The sequence below is a fragment of the Podarcis tiliguerta genome (assembly GCF_965153285.1).
Source record: "Podarcis tiliguerta genome assembly, chromosome: 1".
Classification (NCBI taxonomy): domain Eukaryota; kingdom Metazoa; phylum Chordata; class Lepidosauria; order Squamata; family Lacertidae; genus Podarcis; species Podarcis tiliguerta.
Genome location: NC_139534.1, coordinates 64,153,107 through 64,168,230, shown reverse-complemented (window position 1 = coordinate 64,168,230; position 15,124 = coordinate 64,153,107). Strand labels below are relative to the sequence as shown.

General features: G+C 43.4%; 2 protein-coding genes and 1 long non-coding RNA gene across 6 annotated transcripts in view; 2 read left to right on the top strand and 1 right to left on the bottom strand.

Annotated features, from left to right (window-relative positions):
• Nucleotides 1-8,100, top strand: part of TMEM86A (transmembrane protein 86A) — a 42,140-nt gene extending 34,040 nt beyond the window's left edge. For 2 of the 4 annotated variants that reach the window (XM_083426100.1, XM_083426098.1), the window contains one exon: nt 1,195-8,100. The gene's annotated coding sequence lies outside the window, so the exon portion shown is untranslated. The other 2 variants (XM_083426099.1, XM_083426097.1) reach the window with 1 other exon arrangement.
• A 2,201-nt stretch (nt 8,101-10,301) lies between these two features.
• Nucleotides 10,302-15,124, bottom strand: part of IGSF22 (immunoglobulin superfamily member 22) — a 35,212-nt gene continuing 30,389 nt past the window's right edge. Inside the window, exons 22-23 of the mRNA XM_083425962.1 lie at nt 12,994-13,320; nt 10,302-10,588 (exon numbers count right to left, since the gene is read on the bottom strand). Coding sequence (XP_083282088.1) covers nt 10,521-10,588; nt 12,994-13,320 — 395 coding nt within the window. The 3' untranslated portion in view covers nt 10,302-10,520. The remainder of the gene's footprint in view (nt 10,589-12,993; nt 13,321-15,124) is intronic.
• Nucleotides 10,548-11,779, top strand: LOC310670593. Its single transcript, XR_014507591.1, has 2 exons — nt 10,548-10,690; nt 11,216-11,779. It is a non-coding gene; the product is annotated as an uncharacterized lncRNA (long non-coding RNA).

The window sequence follows — 15,124 nt, the reverse complement described above, 5'->3', positions numbered from 1 at the left end:
GACTCGAGAGACAGCGGCTTGTTTCAGACTGGCTCTGAAACCACAGAGGCAAGAAAGAAGATTCTGAGTGTTAACACTCTGCTTTGCTCCTGCCCCATGTGCTGCTACATTCTTATGAAGGACCCCAAGGAACACAGGGTCTTTCCAGAGTGAGGCATTGTGGGAAAGGTGCCTTTGAAAAGGGCCCACACCACTACTGCTTTGTTGCAGCATCCAGTTTCAGACTTGAGCAGTGTACTACTTTTAAGCTTTAGACAATATCTGCTGTGGCAAAGGAGCTGCAGCAGGGCTAGCCTGCCCATCAGCCTCAGTGAGGCAGTCACCTCAGGTGGCAAGCTGGGAACAGCTGGGAGGCCCCCAGGGAGCATGCCACCTGCTGCCTCCTGCACTTCTTGTCTGTGGCTGCCGCCTGGGAGGAGGGGGGCCACTGCTGCCGCCTCTCCAGCCTCCTTTAGTTTTTCCTGCTGCCTTCAGTGCACCCATGCTTCTCTGGGCCACCTCCTGTCACCTGAGGCGGCGGGGGTTGTGGGTGGCAGAGGAGACGGGAGGCACCATTTTCTATTTTGCCTCAAGAGACAAAATGTCTTGGGCTGACAATCCCCCAAACCACCTCATCTTGAATGCCTTGATCTAAGGAAGGCAGCTTCCGCAGAGTGAGGCATTCTAGCATGGGCAACACTGGAGGAGCAGCACTGAGCATTTTGCTGAAGCAACCGAGTGGCAGGGGCACTTCAAGCGGACAAAGGAGGAGGGTGGGCAGGTGGGCAAGAGTGCACAATTCCCTCACCCTTCGCATTTTGCCACCTGAGGCAGAAGTCTCAGAGTGGCTAACTGGTGGAGCGGCCCTGTGAGGAAGGCTCTTGAGACAAGGTATGGCTGGAAAGTCCTCAGCCTCTTTCCATTCCATTCTATTCAGGCTGAGGACTTTTCAGGGTGCTCATTGTAAATGGGCAACCAATGAGCCTTAAAGTCATTGTCAAAAGCCCCTTGGCTGTTCGCTGGCTAGCGCCATCCGCTTCTTTATCCAGACGCTAAGCAGATTTCATACCCGTCGCTTTCCTTGCATTCACTGGTGAAGAGGCTTTTCCTCCCCTTAGAGCAGCCAGACACCCTTAACTTCACTTTGATGGGTGTCTTTTGTTTAGAGAAGAACCAGAATAGAACAGATGGCCTCTTTTTTTCTTTTCATTTCAGGACACCACAATTTCACAGGCCTTGAAAAGTGCCTCCACCACCTCCTCTTCACAATCTGAAATGGCAGCCAGAAAGGATCCTTGTGATAGATAGCTATCTACAATATAGATGTGTGTGTATGCCATATATATACAGTGGTACTTCAGGTTACAAAGACCTCAGGTTACAGATGCTTCAGGTTAGACTCCGCTATCCCACAAGTAGTACCTCGGGTTAAGAACTTTACCTCAGGATGAGGTAAAGGTGCGGTGGCAGCAGAAGGCCCCATTAGCTAAAGTGGTACCTCAGGTTAAAAACAGTTTCAGGTTAAGAACGGACCTCTGGAACAAATTAAGTTTGTAACCAGAGGTACCACTGTACACACATGTTGGCTTTAAATAGTCACTGTGTATATATAAATACTGCCTCCGGTCTTTAGGAATGTCCTGCTGCTGTTAAGACCACAATCAGAAAGAATTTGTTTTCTGTTTGTATTTATGATTGTTTACATTCCTTGAAGCATTGGTTAAAAAGAAAAAAAGAAAAGAAAGCAAGCCTGGGAAGAAATAATGGTAAAACAGGAAAACATGGATAGCATTTTTAGGTATGCTACATTAAAATGGGATACAGAACGATATGTGCAGAAAACTTAAATGTATTCTTATCGGAAACAGCTGCTCTTGAGTCCTAGAGCTAGAGGAGGCACTGGAGATCACATGTCCAAAGTCCGCTTCGGGGGCCTAATTCAGCCCGCTGGCCGGTTTAATCCCCTGTGGCAGTTTATTTCCTGGGGTAAAATCCTAAAAAAAACCCTCAACAACTTTGGTTGGCCCTTTGGTTGGCCCGTCACTTCATCAAATCTGGCTCTCTTTGAAAAAAGTTTGGACACCACTGATTGCAGGATCTACAGGGCAGGGCACAATTACAGTGTCACTGACAGATGGCTATTCAGATTCTGGATACTTAAATACTCCTCCCAAGCTAGATTGTTCCATTCTTAAGCAGCTCTTACCATTAAGCTTCTCCTAATATTTCCTACAATCTGCTATAAGTCTAGACAGGCATTTGCAATGCATTATATTTCATTAAATTAAAAAATATATGCAGAATATTAAAAAATGTACCGAACTTTTAATTAGAGAAAGGATATGTCTAGGAGCAGAATTATATTTTTTGTGATGTTATAACTCCTGTGACTTTACTATCTGTTGAATTTTTGCCTGTTGTGTTGCTGTCAAAAGGCACCAGGAGCCCTGAGAGGGCAGAAAAAAGGGAGTGATCCAAAAAACCAACATCAAAACACTTGGGGAAACTTGGGCAGTGGTAATGAGAAGCTCTGGTGGTCTTGAAAGAAAGATCTGGTTTAAAAAAACACAGGAGGTATAATCTCTTGCCTTTAATGCTGTTGCATAATATTATCAGCATTTTCTTCATGAGGAAAATTGTGTCTGGTTAGGGTGAAAGAGCAGTAAGGGGATTTAATCAGTTGGCATCTTCATTCATTCAGCCTGCTTAACTTCTAGCCCCACCATGAACCTGCTGCCCTAGAGAATCGCAGGGTGTGACCTGCAATTCTGTGCCTGCACTTTTTGCAAACTTTCCCCTACTTTGCAAAATCTAGTTTGGAAGATATATTAACATGTGCTGTTTTGCAGGGTAGGGAGGGATGCAGGAAGATCACTAAAACATTATTTTTTTTTAAAAAGTAAGAAGTTTTTATTAGTTTTCAATCACAGTCCAATAACAGCCTCATTATAACAATACTGATTTATAATACAATTATTCATACCAATCATTCAAATACTGAATTATGTAATTTAGTTAATGTGGCCCCCCGCGTGCTAGATTTGATGGTTTGATGGTTTTCTTTATTTCTGCGTTCCAAAATCATCTTAGTTTCAATTGCATTCCTGTCATAATAATAATCCCTTCTACAACAACTGCAATATTAGTGACCTATCTGTGTCGACACATTAAATGATTTATAAAACTGCAAGTGAGGAACTCAAACTATATCCTTGCTCTTCTGTGGCAATCATGTCTATGTTGTTTCTTCTTGTCCTTGTAAGATGTCTTTCTTTCCCCCAATTATTGCTGTTATCCGTCATGCCTTGGGCAGAGCTGATATCCCATTGTTGTTCCAGAAATTTCCGCATCGCTTCGTCCCGCGCTTTGTTGTTTTGCATCCAGAACTTTAACAACAGCTGCAGCAGTCACTTTGTCTCAGTAAATAAACTGTTGTCACCATTTTTCTTCTCAACCTGGGAAGAAGAGTGGTCTGTCGAACTGCAGATGACTCAGTAAAGAACCTTATCAGATCCTTGGCAGTTCACAGACTCCTTTCATCCTTCCTTCCAGCTGAAGATATACTTCTAATTAAATTAAATTCCAAGTTCTCTTAGCGTTATTCAGCTTACTTCGTAAATAATAAAGGATGGGGAAGAGTCAGATCTAACCATCCATCATAAACCTTTTGCAAAATAGAGCTTCCCTCCCTTTTTCCTTTTTTTACACACACAGTTCCGTTTGATGTTATATTCCATATTTATAATCCTATTTCTTCTATACTTGCTTATACAAATATAATTTGAACTAACATTCAGAGGAGGGTTGCCGAATCATAAATGTAGAGAAGAAAACTTTAAATAAAGAAGCCGTAGGCTCCCCTCCCCCGTCTTTTGCACCAAATGAAACCTTATCTCAAGTTCAAACCTCAAAGTCCTTGCAGTTGGTTTGTTCCGCAGTTTACAATCTCATCTCTTCTAGGATGTGGCTGTACTTTAGTTCAATTAAGCTCCAATTAACAGGAGAACCTGTGCTTCTTAATGGCAGCATAGGAGGGTTTTCGCCAGGTGAAGTGTTTTTGCACTCAGCGCCTCCCTGTCTCCCACATTCCATGCTGGAGCGAGAGCCAGGTACTGAGACAAACTGCGAGTGAAGCCCATTCCTCCCGTCCTTGGGGGGAATTTGCAAGGATGTCACCCTTGTGTTTCCTTTGCCAACGATCTCCCGCTGTCGTGGGGGCTGCCTATATTAAGGCAGAGTGGCACCAAAATCACATTATTTTAAAATTCTTTGGAATATAGTATTATTTCTTCTTCACCAAATAGTATTATTTCTTCTTCTCTGAACAGAGTTCAGAAAAGCAATTTGCTGCTAGCAGATGGTGAGTTCAAATGGGTTGGCTCTGAGTATTGTACAATTACACTTTCTCTTTTGTGCACAGATATATGTTTCCTTGATTGTTTCTTGTTTGTGTTTTCATTTTGTTTGTATCATGGAGGGATACTGTGGAGAAAGTGAGCAAGATAGTGCTTTGTTTGCACCCTGGTCATTAGGGAAGAACCAATTTAATGAGAAGCATTACCACCATCCATTTTCAGATTGTGGCAATTTAATTCGGCAGTAGTGTTATCATGGCTCTCTTAAAAGTACAGGCAGTCTTGATAAATGTGCTTGTCAGTTGCTCTTGGGTAAAAGAGTTAGTTACCTTTTTATTTTTAAAGTATTTTTTTAGAAGAAAGCAATCCTCAATAAAAGATTTGTTTTTGTGCATTACTCTATGTCCAGAACCCTCTCTATGGTTCCCAACCTCCTTTGAGGCAGATTAGCTTCTTGCATCTTTACAGATATTATTATGCATAGCTTGCCTGTTTTAGTATATCAGACTGTTAGGAGTTTAAGATGAGGTAGGCAATCATTTCTGGCCATTCAGCCATTTCTCTTGTTTACTTGTTGTGGAGTTGAAATAAACATGAGAAAAAAGTTCTCAGGCAAAACTCCCCAAGCTCTATTTAGTTGATGGAATTTGAAGCCTTTCCCCCAAGATTACGATTTAATGACAGTCTTGGACTTGGGATTCAAGGAGAAATCTGGTGTAAAAACAGTCGCTCACTAACACCTTTTTGTCTTACGATTCAATTGTCAGAAATTAACATTCCACAAACTTGTTTCTGCTTGCAAAGCACCCTTTTGGATTGAATCCTGTATGTTCAAAAGGGTGGGTTGGGTAGGTGAGGAAAGGAATGTGTGTGTTTGTGCGCTGTGCACCAGACATTGCTTGTCCTGTGTTTAGGCTGTGCAGGAAACTACTTCCAGGCATGCTTCCCCTTCCTCATCAACAAAACGATTAGAACAGGCAGAGCTGAGACTCTTCAGCATCATAGATGCTTTCCCCCATCTGAACGTATATAACCTCATCCTGGAGACACAAATCTCTCAGCTTAAGATCTGTTTTTACTGTTATTGGTAGGTTAGGAAGTGAATGTGAGGTGGTGGGTGCATGACAGCTAAAGAAATCATGCCTAAAAAATGTATATATTTTTAAACCCTCAGGAAAGAAGCAGGCTTCTCTCCTCTTTCATCACTCCTCCTGCCATTTATATGAGCGCTGTTGGGCTCTTAAGTGGTTATGTGTCCTGGGCATCATGGCCATTTGTAAAGTGACCGCTGGCATCTAAGGAGAAAGAGAATTATCTCCCTTGTGGAAAGGCACAATGTGAAAAGTGTGCTCAGATCTAGGGTGATCTAATCTCTAGAATGATCAGATCTAATCTTCATTGCCTGAAATCTCCAAAGCTGGCTTTTATTGCTGTTGTTGGCTTGGGCTCTAGTTCGCCTCTATCTAGTTCCAGCCTTACTGCAGACATTGTGACATTGCCCAGCCCTTCTCTAGTTGTACACAATGACTTCTGTGTTCCCTGGAGCATGAGAAGACACATCTAGCTGGTTTGATGGGGCTTGAATATTGCAATGGGAATGGGAATGTGCAGATTTGTACCAACATTTGCACTTGTTAGGCATGGGGAAGGCTGCTTCTGCTCATTGATTACTGTGACTGCAGTACCACTTCAGGAAAGCTTCATTCATGCCTTTGAAGTTAAAGGAACTGTAGTGGCTTGCATCAATGGAAGACCTGGGTTCTGCGCCCTTTCCTCGGTTAGCAAACACTGAATTAATTGCAATGCTTCTCTACCTACCTCACCAGGGTGGTGTGAGGAAAATTTAATGTTTTTGAATCCCTCTCAAATGGGACACATTTTCATAAGCACTATTATTATTATTATATATTAAACCACAGTGTTATTTAAAAGTCACGTTTAGGAGCTTGCACAATTGTTTTTAAAACCAGCATCAGTGAATACCACTTTGTTTTAGACTGGCGTTTTTTGTTTTGTTTTTGTTCTAAATTACTGTAATGGTCAGTATATAAAAATGTAATGTGTGAATAGGCCCTTGAATATATAATTCAGTGCCTCTGGATTTTGGTCAGAGCTGCAACACTACTACACCCAGAACACTATACCATAATGGCCAAATACCATAGGAGTTCTATCTCATGCCATTTTAATTTTTTGGTGCATTTTAGTAGGAATATTTACAATTACACTGCATCTCAAGCAGATGAGTAATAGCGGCACTTCCACCCCCGCCCAGATTTGGCTGCATAGAACCTGCAAATTGGAGACCCATCAAATTCAATTTCAAACCAGCATTGACCTACAGCAGCAAACCCTGAACTGTGTGTTCAGAATTACGCTGTTGAAAACTTTGGGGAAGGAGGTAGGGTTGCATTGAATTTATCTGTTACATGAACGTGTTATCTAGAAAAGGAAGTTGCAATGGATAACGCTCCACTGGGCTATACAGTGGTACCTCGGGTTACATACGCTTCAGGTTACAGTCTCCGCTAACCCAGAAATAGTACCTCGGGTTAGGAACTTTGCTTCAGGATGACAACAGAAATTGTGCTCCGGTGGGGCAGCGGCAGCGGGAGGCCCCATTAGCTAAAGTGGTGCTTCGGGTTAAGAACAGTTTCAGGTTAAGAATGGACCTCCGGAACGAATTAAGTACTTAACCCGAGGTACCACTGTATAATTAAGATGAAATATTCTTATGACAGCATTTCTCCACAAAGCCAAGAAAACCAGGGACTCTTTCCTTACAGCAGCAGACCAAAACAGCCATGTCGACTATCAAAGCTGCAGAGAAGCAGGGACATAAGGGAGCTTCTCCATATAGTAGCTTCTCCCTTTCCTGATTTCTCATCTGGCTGCAGGCGGGAGACACTCTCTGGTCTATTTTTAATGACAGTGTTTGATTAGCAACACTCCCATCCACAGATTTCCATGCACGTAGCAGCGGACTGTGTGTGTGCACCTGGCCACGAAAGAGATGGCTGCTGCTGGACTGGAAGTGCAGAGTAGGTTTAGGAAAGGGCCAGAGTCTAACAGACGGAGCAGAATTCCTTGTGACATCATGCAGGGCCTTTGGTAATGGCTTTACACCTGTGTACTCTCAAGGGCATTGTAAAGTAGGCCCAGGTTTGAATGAAAAGCCTCCACAGAATGATATGGAGTGGCATGCGACTGAGGGTGGATACATAGTGAATAATTAGAGGTTTTGGATAACAGAAATTGTACATTCTTTAGCATTTATGTGTGGTAATGTAACAGAGGTTGCATGAGGTGCATTTGTACTATTTTACTCACAGAAACCCTCCCCAATAGAATTTTGGCTTCAGAGGGTTACTACTTCCCAGCATCGGTCAAGTTGGGCTTGATATACATCAAACTTCATCTGGTGAGTTGCAAATTACTGTTTTCCCCACATGCTAACAATGTTTTCACCATTATGAAACACAGTACAAATCATTTTATACTAGCTTCAACTGTTTACGCAAAAAACAACATAAAAATAGACCGTAGGTTCCAAATAGCTGCAATGAAACCTAAATTGATCTGAACTCAGAAGCAGATACAATGCAAACACTGGTGTTTTTCTTTTCATGTTCAAATTTATTTTATTTTCAGTTTGTTCCATTGTGTTCTATTGTGTGCATCCCCCCCCCCTTAATGTAAAATGCTCTGCGCATATAGATGTACTAAAAGTAAAATAAAAAATCCTCACTGGCCCGAAAGGCTAATATATTTGTGTTTTTTGGTTTGTTAATTGCCATGTTCCTGCTAAAACCATAGAGGCAGAGGAAGTCCAACTTTAATGAAAAACAGCTCATAGTTATGGTTGGCAGGGTGATGCAGCCACCTCTGTCTATTTTGAGTGTCATTTAAGAGCAGCAAATTGTTAATTTGTTTATTGCATTCCTATTGTACATTTCCTTTTGGGGAGTGGCTTTCCTTCCTCAGGTGCCAAGATAACAAGGGCTTTATCTACCTTGATTTGAGGTGGTGTAATTTGCTCTTCTGCCTCAGGCAGCAAAATGCTATGCATAAGCCCTGCTCACAAATGTGGCGCTGTAAAACTGTAAAGTGGGGCTGGAGAACCTCAAGCCTGGAAGCCAATTCTGGCCCTCCAGACTTCTGTATGTGGCCCTCAGGACTCTTTCCCAGGCCATAACCCTCACTGGTCCAATTCTGGACCCCCCTTGAGTGCTTTGCCAGGCTGGCATTTGTCGCTGAACTCTGATAATGCCTCTTGCATTATCAGAGCAGGTTTTGCCTGTGTGTGTGTGTGTGTGTGTGTGTGTGTGTGTGTGTGTAAAACTAGCCTTCTATGCAAAGATGAAATGTAAATTCATTGCTCTACTCATTTTCCCCTCTTGCCCCATCAACCACTGTCAAGTTTCCCCACCAGAAGGGAAATATAACTCTCTGAAAGTTTTTTCTCACCTCTGCTATAAAGGTTTCACCTGCTTTCATCTGCGATTCCCAAGAGCAAGTATATGGTTGGAAGGAAAACTGAGAGAACTGCACAAAGTCACTGCCAGTTGGGATATTTGTTTACATGGCACCTGATTAAAAGCTAATCTCTCTGGCCACCAAGAGGTGGAGATAGTTAGCAATTGCTGGGGACACAAGCAGCCTACGCCGGCAAGTAAAAGCTTCGTGCCTGACTTCTCTGTTCTGTGCACCTGCAGGAGTCAGACTGGTGTCACATTTTCCCAATATCAGGAAGCTGCAAAATTTGCTCCTGAAGTGGAATAATTCACCTTCATGACCTCATCCACTGCAGCTTGAAAACCAACAACAACAATTTTATTATTGATCCATTGCCCATCTGACTGGGCTCTTGCCCTCCCAGAACTCTCTTCACCTCAGAGGGAAAGAGGCAAAGCTTCAAGTCCCAGTCCATCAGCTCAGCTGGGATTTACTGCCATTTAGCTTCTGCTGCTCCCAAAACTGCCTCATAGTTGCTCCTCCAAGGAGAGTTTCATATACAGTCATTGAGGGGAGATCTGTACCCTGCACTCTGTAGCACATATATGCCCAGCCCATTTGGGGTGCGTGGGTGAGTGTGTGAACCAGCCTCAAGACTTTGATGCATACAAATGCTCCTCTCAACAGTACTCTACCAGTTCACAGGCATGGTCTGATGTCCATTCTGATTTATGGAAAGCATCTGAAGTGTATGCTAACAAAATGTGCACATTTGCTCTGATTTGCCAGTTCCCATGTCTCCATGGCAACACTCAATGCTCTGCATTTTGTGTGTGTGGTTTAATGCACAATGAAGTGAACAGGACTCAGGAGATTAACATTCAGTCCCTGATCTTCCTTTGGACCACTATTAAACCGTTCTCAATGAATTCACTGGCTGGTAAGTGCCTAGTCATCACTAGAGGGCTATCAGTAGTATTGCTATGTGAGAAAAGGTTTATAACTGCAGCTTGATGTGCTTAAAAGGCAAGGCCATTCAAGTTCTTGAAGAATCTGCTTCAAACATAATTTAAATCAATATGCCCAGACCCCCATACTGTACGTTAACAATGTCAAGAATTTCATTTAGCTTCCATCCCCCTTCAGATCTTGAAATATGGGTCCCCTCAACAAAATTTAAAATTCGGCTTTGTAATTTGTAATTTGTGTGATGTGATTTGATTTGATCTGATTGGCCGGTTAATAAAAATTATTTTTTTAAAAAAGGATTTCATTTAGCTTGGTCCACAAACCAGATAAATTGGTTTGGTATCAGGAAGAAGTATTTGGTACTAAATTGGCTCCAATTGCTTAAGCTTATTTTTTTTAAAAAAATAATGATACGGACACTCTATTTATTCAGATTTGCTTGCACAACCTTACACAGAGGTTAGATTACACCTGGTCTTTAATGAGTGTTCATCCTGATTTGTTTGTGAGATGGGTGGGGTGGGAATAAAGAAAAACAAGCAGTTCTATTGGGATCTTCTTTATTTCCAAGTTCTCTGAAAGGTACTGGCAACCATATCTGCCATCATGAAGCTTTGAAGGCAGCCTTTAATGAATCCTGCAGCAGCATCTTCAGGCTAATGACTACAAGTGGTAACACAGTTGTGGTACTTAAAGCCATGCACAGCAACTATAATTATTCTGAACACTCAGCCGACTTTAAAATTGGTTTTTGTGTGTTGCTCACATGAGGTGTTTTGACTTCTGCAGGCTCTCAGTCACTGATTCCAGGAGGCTTCTATCATCTTTATCTAAAAGAGAAAGGCCGTCAGATATTAACAACTAGTGGATTTTTTGTTACTGAGCTCATGGAAAATTCAGTTCAGGGTTGTGAGGTCAAGAACTTGTGGCAGGTGTGTACTCCCCCTGAATGTTTATTTAAGAACAGTGCTTGTACTGGAGGGGGGGGGGCTTAATTAGAGCCACAAGCCCCTCAACCTGGCTTTCTTCAGTTTTAGGCAAATAATTCCCCCCTCCCCATAACATTCTAAAATTAATAGCTAAAGAGACTTTTGACAAAAGTTAAGGAGAACTTGGCCTCTTAAAATTTTAACACCATTTAAATTGTGACACGTATCAGCTGGTATCAGTATGCATAGATTTGGGAAGGTGAAGTCATGCACATTTGTGAGCTGAAGCAAATCAAAATCAGTCACTCCCATATTTCAGCATGTGCTTGTGACTGATGCTATCACACAATCTTATCTGTCTGAAACTTATTACCTAGTGACTCACCAGCAGGCAGGCTGTCTATTAAACTTTCCGAATTCCATTCATGCCTACTTCTACAGTAAGTTTCAAGTAGCATGGTAAGTTTATCATCATGCAGATAGGTAATTTTACTGTTTAGTCTGAAAATATATTCCTGTTTCTTCCAGATGGTGAGAAATTCACACTTCCCAACATGATACATGAGCCAAAAAAACAGCTATCCTTCAAAATCGGCACTTCCCCAAATTTTGCAGTGCGGTTCTCTAACCAAAAAATGTGTGCCAAAAATGCGTATTAGGAAAAATTATAGGAAAAAAAGCATACAAAGAGTCATTATGTTAGAGGAAATTCCTTGCAAAAAAATGCGTGCATCAGTCAAAATTGTACACACAATGTGTGTATTAGGAGAAATGCACATGGAAATGCAGATGAATTGAAACTGATGTGAAAATGTGGAGAACTGAAGTTAGGACAAATGAGAAATCTGTTCACCCCTAGTTCCAGAGGTTTAAAAGGTTGGTGGGAGGCAGTTTCACAGGGTGACTTCCAATGAACCTTTGTTTTTGCTGAAGTAATGATGCAGACTGCAGGCTGAAGCTGGATGACTTCTCCATTCTCCAGATGATACTGAACTGAAACTGCAGCCTGTCACTGACTCTCATCAGCCTGTTTTGCTGAAGTAGTAGCCACAGATACAAAAATAAAGCTGAGCGGTATCAGCCAAATATAGATCCCTTCTATTGGTGCTGTATCAGTTTCTTTCTGAGCCGTGCCTGGAAACATCACTCTCAGCTTTCACTTAAAAAGAACAAGCCAGGGATCCTGACACATGGGGAGAAGAGGGGCGAAGGGGCAGAAGGCAGAATAGGCAAGGGCAGGAGATAGGTAGCAAGGACTCCCAACATAGATCACCCATCCTGTATGCCACTTATCTCCCCCTCTCTCCCTTCAACCTGCTCTGTGAAATTTTGACTTAAAAAGGTAAAGGTACCCCTGCCCGTACGGGCCAGTCTTGACAGACTCTAGGGTTGTGCGCCCATCTCACTCAAGAGGCCAGGGGCCAGCGCTGTCCGAAGACACTTCCGCGTCACGTGGCCAGCGTGACAACGCTGCTCTGGTGAGCCAGAGCCGCACACGGAAACGCCGTTTACCTTCCCGCTAGTAAGCGGTCCCTATTTATCTACTTGCACCCGAGAGTGCTTTCGAACTGCTAGGTTGGCAGACGCTGGGACCGAACAGCGGGAGCGCACCCCGCCGCGGGGATTCGAACCGCCGACCTTTTGATCAGCAAGCCCTAGGCGCTGAGGCTTTAACCCACAGCGCCACCCGCGTCCCCTGAAATTTTGACTTAATAATCCCCAAAAGGAAAACTGGAGGGTGATGTTATTCAAGTTTTTATTCCCAGCATGAATGATCTGGCCCAGGCTAGATCAGGGCTAGTACGAGAAAATACCAACTTGGGCAGAATTAATTCTTTTAGACACATGTTGGGCTCCTCCAGATGTCCTTTTTATTGCACATTCATGATGATTTGTGCTAATGATGCTATCAGAACCGTCACATGCAATTCTCCTTTGAATGCTAATTGCTCCAGCCAAAGTTTTGGGGTGGCCATTCTGCTTCATGTCCAATCACATCCTGGGTGAAATCCCATAACTTTTCGTACCACAAATGTTCTCTCTTTTTTTGCCCTCCTTCTGTTGCATCATAGCCTTTCTGGACAGCCAGAATGCCACAGCATTATAGAAACATTGCTGAACAATGAAAAAATCCACCACGAATTCACTATTATTGTGTGACGAACATGTTGCAGGGCACACCCACAACAGAACATCATTCTGGAGGGGGCCTGTCCTATTTGGCTTTCTCACACTCAATATAGTTACACTAATAAGCTGGTGCTGTTAACTACGCCAACCTTCGCCAAGGAAGGAATTCAACTTACCATACACTGTCAGTGTGCAACTGCATTTTTCCTGCCCAAGCTCATTCTCAATCTCTATGGTGTACTCTCCCGTGTCCTTGGCAGTGCAAGTGGGGATCATCAGGGTGCAGACGCCACTAGTTGAGTTGTACCAGAACTTGGAATTGGCTGTGATGTTGATTTGACCCTTGTACAACGTAACCACAGGGCGGGGGTTTCCCAGGAAAGCGCAGCTCATGGTGCAATCATGGCCCCGGCGCACGGCATGATTCTTCAGTGGAGTAATGAAACGGGGGGGATGGCGCCAGTCTCGCTCATGATATTCTTTTATCTTGGCATGGAAAAGTTCTGTTGAAGGAATGGCATAATCAATACTAGTTCCAAAGGGGTTTCCTCCTATTCGGATATTCATGTTTGGCTGTCTGTGCCTCCATGGTATGATGATACAAACCTCAAATACTTGACACGGCCTTATGACTTTGCTTTCAGGCCATGGAATTCCTCAAAAACTGCAGGGCATTTAGTTGTCACAACTATTCATTTTTTTACTGATCTCTTTTATTTACTCATTTAATAAATTTCTGTACTGCCCTTCCTGCCAAAGGAGCTCAGGGCAGCAAACATACAAATGATTAAGCAATGGATGGATCTGAAATCAATTCTAATACAGATGCAGAGTGGGAAAAGATCTCTACCTAAAAGGCTTGCTGGAATAATAAATGACATTGGAAAGGAGGGTTGGAACAACTGGAGACAACTCAACTCAGCCTCACTTTTAGCAACTGAGATACTTGGGCCAGAAAACAGTAGTTACAAAACTCCATAGACATGTGGATATGAATCAAACTGTCTTCTGTTGTTCTAACCCTATTCTCCAATGCCCATTTACCCTATTTTTTGGAAGGCCATTGAATTCAATGGCTAACTTTCTCCAAGGTAGTTCTGGTAAACTTAATTTTGCATGGGATTAAGTGGAAGAAGTTTTTCTTCATTTGTACATTGATGTGACTATGTCCCAGGATTTCTAAGTGGTCCTAGGCCTCATTCTTGCAGCATTTATACAACAGAAAAGGGAGGCATGATGTTGTTTGCTTGGGTATTTGCTGACCTGCAATGTGCTTAAGTTGTCAGCATATACATTATATATACCGTAAATTTCGCTCCATAACACACAGTTTTTTCCTCCTAGAAAGTAAGGGGAAATGTCTGTGCATGTTATGGAGTGAATGCCTTCAGATGGTGGGGGAATCTGCTGCAGTCGTGAGCAGTCCCTGGCTCGCTTTGAAACAGCAAAGCAGGTGTAAGCGGCTCCTGTCAGCTAGCGGAGCCGGGGAGGAGGGAGAGAAGCAGAGCGGGAGTTGGCTGCTTTAAAACAACCCCTGCTCTCTGTCCCTGCCTGCAGTTTTTTGCTGTCCGATTTTGGATTAGCCACTGTAGGAGCTGTGTGTGTGTGTGTGCTTGAGCTATCGTTCTCCTCCTCCTGCTTCCCCTTCACTCTCCCAGCGCCCCTGCGACTTTAGAATTGACACTCTGTGTGTGTGAAGGCTCCTTGAAGGCTCCTTCTCCTTCTCTTGCTTCCCATTCACTCTCCCTGCGCCCCTGCGACTTTAGAATTGACACTCTGTGTGTCTGTGTGTGTGTGAGGGCTCCTTCTCCTTCTCTTGCTTCCGTTCACTCTCCCTGCGCCCCTGCGCTCTCCCAACGCCCCTGCGACTTTAGAATCGACACTCTGTGTGTCTCTGTGTGTGTGTGGGGGGGGTCGTTCTCCTTCTCTTGCTTCCCGTTCACTCTCCCTGTGCCCCTGTGACTTCCAGCGCCCTGCGACTTTAGGGCCAGTTCTCTCTCTCTCTCTCTCTCTGTGTTTTGATCTCACTAAGCTTGTTGGGGGAGAGTGTGGGTCGCAATTTTTCTTGATTTGTCTGAGTGGTTACTATCGTGGTTTCCTTGCCGGGGAGGAGGGAGAGACGCAGAACCTGCTTGTTTTAAAGGAGCCATGCCGGAGAGGAGCCTCTCCTGCATTATTGTCCCTTGAGTGCTTTTCCTTCCCTCCCCACTTAAAACATGGTTACAAAGCACGGATCCACATGGATCCTCAGGATTTTTGCACTGGGTCACCCCAAATTCACCATCAGATCACATAGCATGTCCATGG